The sequence below is a fragment of the Myotis brandtii genome, unplaced genomic scaffold (assembly GCF_000412655.1).
Source record: "Myotis brandtii unplaced genomic scaffold, ASM41265v1 scaffold61, whole genome shotgun sequence".
NCBI lineage: Eukaryota > Metazoa > Chordata > Mammalia > Chiroptera > Vespertilionidae > Myotis > Myotis brandtii.
In genome coordinates, this window is record NW_005370318.1 from 793,279 (window position 1) to 802,308 (window position 9,030).

General features: G+C 39.4%; 1 protein-coding gene across 1 annotated transcript in view; it reads left to right on the forward strand.

Annotated features, from left to right (window-relative positions):
* Nucleotides 1–9,030, forward strand: part of EDEM2 (ER degradation enhancer, mannosidase alpha-like 2) — a 32,686-nt gene that overhangs the window by 8,546 nt on the left and 15,110 nt on the right. Inside the window, exons 5-6 of the mRNA XM_005879771.2 lie at nucleotides 2,726–2,851; nucleotides 8,445–8,656. Of these exons, the coding sequence (XP_005879833.1) occupies nucleotides 2,726–2,851; nucleotides 8,445–8,656 (338 nt within the window). The remainder of the gene's footprint in view (nucleotides 1–2,725; nucleotides 2,852–8,444; nucleotides 8,657–9,030) is intronic.

The following is a 9,030-nucleotide window of genomic DNA, read 5'->3' on the forward strand; positions in this document are numbered from 1 at the left end:
TGGTTCATAGGTCGATGCTCAACCACTGAGCTACAGCAGCTGGGTGTGTGGGTGTATTCTTGGAAAACTTTCTCAGCTTTTGTTGTACAGCGATGTCTTTCTCACTGCATTTGTTTGGCCTTTGGGGGTATTTTTGTAGGACATATGGTTCTAGGTTGATAGTTATTTTTTGTTAGCACCTTGAAGAAAATTTTGTCTTCTGGTTTCATTGCCATTGTTAAAAAGTAATTTTCCAATCTAAAAGAATAAAATAAAAAAAGTAATTATTATGTCATTATAGATAACTGGTTTTATTTATGCTGGCAGCCCCTTTTAAATAATTTTTATTATGGGAATTTTCAAACACATAAAAGTAGAGAAAATAGTATAATGAACTAGATGTACTCGTCACTGAGCTTTAACAATCATGTTTCCTTGGACTCTGACTGCTTTTGAGATATTTTTTTTCCTTTGGTGTTCTGTAATTTTACTGTGATATGTATAAATGTAGATTTCTTGGGGGTGGGGGTTTGTTTGTTAATATTTTTTCATTGATTTTTTAGAGAGAGTGGAAGGGAGGGAGAGAGACAGAGCAAGAAACATCGATGTGAGAGAGACACATCAATTGGTTGCCTTTCGCACACACCCCTGAGCGGGGCCAGGTATTGAACCTGCAACTGATATACATGCCCTTGACTGTAATCGAACTCTGGATTCTTCAGTCCAAGGGCCAACACTCTATCCACTGAGCCAAACCAGCTAGGGCTCTTTAAAAAAATATATATATATATATATTTGTATTGATTTCAGAGACCACTTTTTAAATTGTTAAAAAATATGTTTATATTGATTTCAGAGAGAGGAAGTTAGAGGGAGAGAGATACTAGTAGAAACATCAATGATGAGAGAGAATCATTGATCGGCTGCCTCCTGCACACCCTCCACTGGGGATTGAGTCTGCAACCTGGGCATGTGCCCTGACTGGGAATCAACCATGACCTCCTGGTTCATAGGTTGATGCTCAACCAGTGAGCCACACTGGCTGAGCAATGTGGATTTCTTTTTATCATCTTGCTTGAGATTCCTGGATCTGAGAATTGGTGTCATTCATTAATTTTATAAAGTTTGTAACTATTTTTCTCCTCAAAGATTGTCTCTCTTCTCTTTTTAGAACTCCAACCAGATATATACCTTCTTACTGTATCCTCTAAATCCCTTCTGTACTTTTTAAAAGTCATTTTGTCTCTTTATGTTGCTTTTTGGATAATTTTTTGTGAGTTTATCTTTAAGTCCACTAATTTTTCAGATATAACATATCTGCTATTAAACCTATCTATGTAATTTTAAACTTCAATTATTATGTTTTTTCATTTTTAGGAATTCTACTTAGTTCTTTTATAAATAGGATTGCTCATTTTTATAATTTCTGCTACTTGTTCATAAGTTCCAACCTTTCTTTTATTTCTTTAAACATGCAAGGTGGGGCAAAAGTAGGCTTACAGTTGTTTACATGGAAAATAATACAATAATTAATAAATAATAATACAAGAGTAAACTCTGTGTTTCACATACTCACACTGTAAATCTCCTTTGGCCCAACCCTGTACTACACACAACAATTTTATATTCTGTGTCTGATAATTCCATTATCTGAAGTGTTGGTAAGTCTTGTTCTACTGTCATTTCTGCTAACTCTTACTCATAACACTTTGTTTCTTTGTATGTTTTGTGATTTATGTACTTTTTAAAATGTATACTCATTCCTTAGATTTCACCTGTGGGATTCTTTGAGGCCTGGGTGATGGTGGGTTCTTCCAGATACATTTGTTCACTTCTGCCATGTAGCTGGAGGTACTATCTTCCAAAAACCACTTTATGCCAAAGATTTGAAGTTTTCTAGACTACCTGGTTAGTGTGAATTCAGGCTGTAAAACTTAGTGAGTACCAGCCTGCAGTTACTAATTCTTAGGAGAAATGTTTTTTCTTTTACTTGGCATCAAGAGTTGAGGCATGAACTTTTCCTTACTGTACATACACTATGGGAGGTGTGCAGAGTTTATTTCTAATTTTTCCTTACACAGAGTATATAGTTCTTTCAGATCCCAACTTTATGGAGGGATCTTTTATCACCCTCCCCACTTTGGGTAGTTCAATTCTTTGTCTTTTACTCCCCCTCTGCCAGAAGAGGGGAAAAACTGAAGCTCAAGGTCACCAGGTTTTGTCACTAAGCCATTTAGGCTACCTATCTAGCCATATTTCCAAATACAGAATGTTTGTGTCTTTTTATAGGTCCTAAAATGTTATGTTATAAATTGATATAGATAAATTGATACTACTCGCCCCCTCCCCCCCTTTAGGTCTTGGTGGGGGATTGGGAGACAGAGCAACCAAGTGGAGTCAGACAGACCTGGCCCTACCACCTACTAGATTTTCCAGGGAAAGTCTCTTTGCTTCTCTTACCCTCAGTATCTTCATCTAAAGAGGGGACAGTAGTACCTAGTGTTTGGTAAACAGTAGGTACTAAAAAAACACCAGATAGCCATTGTCTTTTGTGGCCCACCAAGAGAACAAAACTCTGTAAACTTAACCCTGTACCAATATGTGGGATTAAGGAACTCGTCTTTCACGGATGGACCTAGTCTAGCCCCTTCCCAGTGAGTCAGCAGTGAGAGTGTTTAGGTTTAATTTGCACAAGGGAAACACTGGTCCTTGGGACTCTGACATTTACTTTTTGTGCCATCGGTAGTGGTAGGGGGACTTCTGTCTGCTCACCTGCTGTCGAAGAAGGCTGGGGTGGAAGTGGAGGCCGGATGGCCCTGCGCTGGACCTCTCCTGAGTATGGCCGAGGAGGCAGCCCGAAAACTCCTCCCAGGTAAGACCCACACTGACATGGGGAGAGATGAAGTCCAGTGGGTCCTGCTTCCCTTGCTGGAAATGAGAATGGCCATGCTGGCCATTATCAGATGTATCATTGGCGAATGTGTTCTCCCATTCAGTGGGTTTTTTTTTCATTTTGTTGATGATTTCCTTTGCTGTGCAAAAACTTTTTAGTTTGATGTAGTCCCATTTGTTTATTTTTTTGTTTGTTTGTTTTCCTTGCCTGAGGAGATATATCAGAAAAAATATTGCTCTGAGAAATGTCTAAGATTTTATTGCCTATGTTTTCTTCTAGGATTTTTATGGTTTCAAGTCTAACATTTAGTCTTTCATACATTTTGAATTTATTCTTGTGTATGGTGTAAGAAGGTGGTCTAGTTTCATTTTTTTTTTTTGGCATGTATCTAATTTTCCCAACACCATTTATTGATAATTTATTGATAGACTGTCTTTGACACATTGTATGTTCCTTCCACCGTTGTCAAATACTAATTGACCATAAAGGCATGGGTTTATTTTTGGGCTCTCTGTTCTGTTCCATATATATATATCTTTTTATGCCAGTACCATACTGTTTTGATTACTGTGGCCTTGTGGTATAGTTTTATATCAGGTAGCATGATTCTTCCAACTTTGTTTTTCTTTCTCAAGATCACTGTGGCTACTCAGGGTATTTTGTGGTTCCACATAAATTTTTGGAATATTTATTCTAGTATTGTGATAAATGCCATTGGTATATTGATAGGAAATACATTGAATCTATAGATTGCTTTGGGTAGTATGGACATTTTAATGATACTAATTCTTTCTATCCATGAAAGTGGTATATGCTTCCACTTATTTGCATCTTCTTTAGTTTCTTTGGTGTCTTCTGAGTACAGATCTTTTACATCCTTGGTTAAATTTTTTCCTAGGAACTTTTTTTAAATGCAATTGAAATTGTTTTCTTACTTTCCCTTTCTGATAGTTTCATTATTGGTGTATACAAATGCAACCTTCTTTTGTATGTCATTTGGGTTGTTGTGATTTCTGGGTACTTATTCTATATCCTGCTACTTTACTGAAATCATTTATCAGTTCTAATAGTTTTTAGGTAGAATCTTTAGGTTTCTCTATATACAGTATCATGTCATCTGCAAATAATGACGGTTTTACTTCTTCCTTTCCAATTTGGATGCCTTTTATTTCTTCTTCTTTCTGATTGCTGCTGCTAGGACTTCCCGTATTATGTTGAATAAGAGTGCTGAAAGTGGACATCCCTGTCTTGTTCCCAATCTTGAGGAAAACACTTTTAGTTTTTGCCCATTGAGTATGATGTTGCCTATGGATTTGTCATATATGGTCTTTATTACATTGAGGTATGTGTTCCCTTTATTCCCACATTGTTGAGAGTTGGTTTTTTTAAAATTATAAATGGATGCTGGATTTTATAAAATGTTTTTTTCTGCCTCTATTGATATGATTATATGGTTTTTATTCTTCATTTTGTTTATGTGGTGTATCACATTTATTGATTTGTGGATATTGTACCAACCTTGCATCCCTGGAATAAATCCCATTTCATCATGGTTCATGGTCTTTTAATGTATTACTGGATCTGGTTTGCTGATATTTTGTTGAGGATTTTAGCATTTATGTTCATCAGGGATATTGGCATATCATTTTCTTTCTTTGTAGTGTCTTTATCAGATTTTGGAATTAGGATAATAGTGGTCTTATAATGAATGTGGGAGTTTTCCCTCCTCTTGAATAGTTTGAGGAGGATAGGTTCTTCTTTGATTGTAAAATTCAACTGTGAAACCATCTGGTTTAGGACTATTGTTTGTTGGAATTTTTTTATTACTGCTTCAGTTTCATTAGTTGTAACCTGTCTATTCAGAGTCTCTGATTCTTCCTGATTCAGTTTTGGAAGATTGTATATTTCTAGAAATTTATCCATTTTATCCAGATTATCCAGTTTGTTGGCATATGTTTGTTTGCAATATATATATTTTTTTACAATTCTTTGTATTTCTTTGATGTCAATTATTCTTCACTTCTGATTTTATTTGGGTTCTCTCTATTTTTTTTAATTCTTCATTGCATATGAATCCTTTTTCCCCCATTGACCTCTCCCTGCTTGTTCCCACCCTTCCCCCCCCTCCCGCATAAGCCCTCACCCCCCTTACTGACTGTGTCCATGGGTTATGCTTATATGCATGCATACAAGTCTTTTGGTTGATTTCTCCCCCGACTCCCCCCTCTCTCCTCTCCCCTTGATGAGTTTCATTAAAGCTTTGTCAAACTTGTTTATCTTTCCAAAGAAACCAGCTCTTGGTTTCATTGATCTTTGTTTAAACTTTAAAAATATATATCTTTTTATCATTTATTTATTTATTTTAAAATCTTTATTGTTGAACGTATTACAGGTGTTACCTTTGTTTGTTTCTCTCCCCCCACCCCCCATTGACCTCCTCCACCCCACACACACCTCTCCCAGGCCTTCACTATTGTCTGTGTCCATGGGCTATGCATGTAAGTTCCCTGGTTAATTACTTCCCACACCCCACCCTCACCCCCACCTTCCCTCTGAAATTTGTCAGTCTATTCCACGCTTCTATGTCTCTGGATCTATTTTGTTCATCAATTTATTTTTTTCATTAGATTCCACATATAAGTGAGATCATGTGTTACTTATCTTTCTATGACTGGCTTATTTAGCTTAGCATAATACTATTTTTCTTGAGGAAGGGAATGGGAGAGAGAGATAGAAACATCAATGATGAGAGAGAATCATTAATCGACTGCCTCCTGCACACTCCCCACTGGGAATCAAGCCTGCAACCCAGGCATGTGCCCTGACCAGGAATCAAAGAACTTCTGGCTCATAGGTCAACACTCAACCACTGAGCAACACTGGCCAGCCTCATTGATCTTTTGTGTTGTTTTTATAGACTGTATTTTGTTTATTCCCTTTCTTCTACTCACTTTGGGCTTTGTTGGTTGTTCTTTTTCAAGTTCCTATAAGTGTGAAGTTAGATTGTTTATTTGAGATTTTTCTTGTTTCTTGAGATAGACTTGTAATGCTATGAATTTCCCTCTTAGGACTGCCGCTGTGTCCCATAGATTTTGGGTTGTGTTCTCATTTTCATTTGTTTCAAGGTACCTTTTGATTTCTTCCTTGGTCTCATTGTTAACCCATTCATTGTTTAGTAACATTGGGTTTTGGGGAGGCATGAAACAGGGTCAGAAAGGAGAAAGTGCTTGGAATGAGAGGGACTTGTTTTTAGCTAAGCTGTGTGCAGGGCTGCAAGCCAAGCCTCAGTGTGTTTGTTTGGCAGGGCAGTAGCTGGCCTCGGCAGCATCAGCCGGACACTGTGTTCCCTTCAGGGTGTGGCGGAGGCTTAGGGCTAGTCATATCCAAACACATCACGCTGTGCTTCTCACCAGCCTCTTGGCCATCTCACTTCTCCCTTTCACACAGTACTTGCCTCTCATCCTCTGGGAAGAGCTGAGGAGAGTGAGTGATCTGGGCTCAGGTCTCACTCATGACCGATGGCCTGAGTGTCTCCTTACAAACATCATGTCCAGTGTGATTCATCCCTAGAGGAAACTCTGCCTGGTTGCTCCCTTCTCTTGTATGTCATTTAAGAAAATTTGGTATTGAGAAATATCCATATTGAAAAGTACATATTGGAACAAGTACCAGTGTATCTACTATTCAGGTCATGAAATAGGGTTTTGCCACTCCCCCTGTGTTTCACATTGCCTGATTTTTCTGAAATATTCCTTTAAGCCCTTCTTGCTCTCATTCTCCTTGCTTGCCACTCATGCCTGTCAGATGGCCAGTTTCTCGTCTACAGCAAAGTTGCTGAACCTTGTAGTTCTTGGAAGTTTTAATGACTTTGTTAATGTTTTGGTGACGCACAGGTTGCTCTGGGTTGTTTGACCTTTTGGTCTGGAGAGGAAATCTCTGCCTCTGGCTGCCTGTCTTGTTCCTTGCCTTAAATCGGAAAGTACTAGGGTGGGGTGGGCAGAGCATAGGGCTTGTGGGGAGAGGGACGGGGAATGGGACCATGGCAGACATTCCCATCCCAGCTCTGTTCAGCTCTCTGTGCGTGACCTTTGAGTCACTTCTTTGCAAACATGACTTTTCCTACCTGTAAATTGAGGGTTGGACCACCTCATCAGTTTAGTGGTTTATGTCCATTAAAAAAAATAATTTGGCCCGTAAACTCTTTATGTAAAGTTAGGATCTTAAATTGGCTCCTGTGTTTAGATCTGCAGATATGTTTCATTTGCTCAAAATAGTGTTTAGAAAGTATATGAGGGGAATCAGAAGATACAAACTTCCAGTTACAAGATAAATAAGAACTGGGGATGTAATATACAACATGATGACAACAGTTAACACTGCTCTGTGATGTATTTGTAAGTTGCTAAGAGAGTAGATCCTAAAAATTCTCATCACAAGGAAAAAACAAATTTTTTTCTTTTTGTATTTATATGAGATCATGGAGGTTAACTAATCTGTTTTTTTTTTTAATTTCACATGAGTCCAGGTGATTTTAGACTACATTTATTTATTTATTTTTAATATATTTTTATTTATTTCAGAGAAGAAGGGAGAGGGAGAGAAAGAGGGAAATATCAGTGATGAGAGAGAATCATCGATCGGCTGCCTCCTGCCTGCCCCACACTAGGGATCAAGCCTGCAACCCCGGCACATGCCCTGACCGGGAATCGAACCATGACCTTCTGGTCTATAGGTTGATGCTCAACCACTGAGCTGCGCCGGCCGGGCTTAACTAATCTTATTGTGGTAATTATTTCACAATATATGTAAGTCAAGTTATGCTATATACTTTAAAATTATACAATGCTGTATGTCAACCATATCTCAATAAAACTGAGAGAAAAAATTAAAAAGTATCTCAATGGCTTCTGATGGGTCATGCTCTTTAGAGTGCCACAAGCCCCCCCACTCCCCATGGCCTAAGCCAGTGATGGCGAACCTTTTGAGCTCGGTGTGTCAGCATTTTGAAAAACCCTAACTTAACTCTGGTGCCGTGTCACATATAGAAATTTTTTGATATTTGCAACCATAGTAAAACAAAGATTTATATTTTTGATATTTATTTTATATATTTAAATGCCATTTAACAAAGACAAATCAACCCAAAAAATGAGTTCGCGTGTCACCTCTGACACACATGTCATAGGTTCGCCATCACTGGCCTAAGCTGTGCCTACTTCACACTAAGTTGCCTGCCTGGCCTCTGAAGGCAAAGTGTAAAATAAGTAAAAATCGTGCTGCTGTATCTAAAGTGAGCATGTGTGGCGTGTGACAACCTAGAGGGGCAGCCCCTGCTTTCCTCCTCATCACGGGCGAGAGCCCGAGGGTCATGTGGAGCAGTGTTTGCCAGCATCTGGCTTAGGCGGCCACTAAGGGTCCTCCAGTGACATGTTGCCTTCTCTGGCTCAGTCTCTAGTAGGTCGCCCAGGAAATAAAGAGGGAAGTGCTGGCCAAGGCCTCAGGCTTCAGGACTGTATCCAACCATCCCTACCTCTCTGCTCCTGACTGGGGTCATAATTTTGTGATTGTTCAGCCTTTCAGACTCCCACCGGCATGCCATATGGAACAGTGAACCTGCTTCATGGTGTGAACCCGGGAGAGACCCCTGTCACTTGTACGGCAGGGATCGGGACCTTCATTGTGGAATTCGCCACCCTGAGCAGCCTCACTGGTGATCCTGTGTTTGAAGACGTGGCCAGAGTGGCCCTGATGCGTCTCTGGGAGAGCCGGTCGGATATTGGGCTGGTAGGTTGGCTGCACCCTTCCTGTCTGAGTCAAGTCACCACCTTGGCCCCTGTTTGCAAGGGTCAGGGCTCTGGGCAACAAGTTGCAATCCAGCCAAAGGCAACTTGAGGTGACCTCAGGAGTGGACCAGGACTTAGGCCAGTGATGGCGAACCTTTTGAGCTCGGCGTGTCAACATTTTGAAAAACCCTAACTTAACTCGGGTGCCGTGTCACATATAGAAATTTTTTGCTATTTGCAACCATAGTAAAACAAAGATTTATATTTTTGATATTTATTTTATATATTTAAATGCCATTTAACAAAGAAAAATCAACCAAAAAAATGAGTTCGCGTGTCACCTCTGACACGCGTGTCATAGGTTCACCATCACTG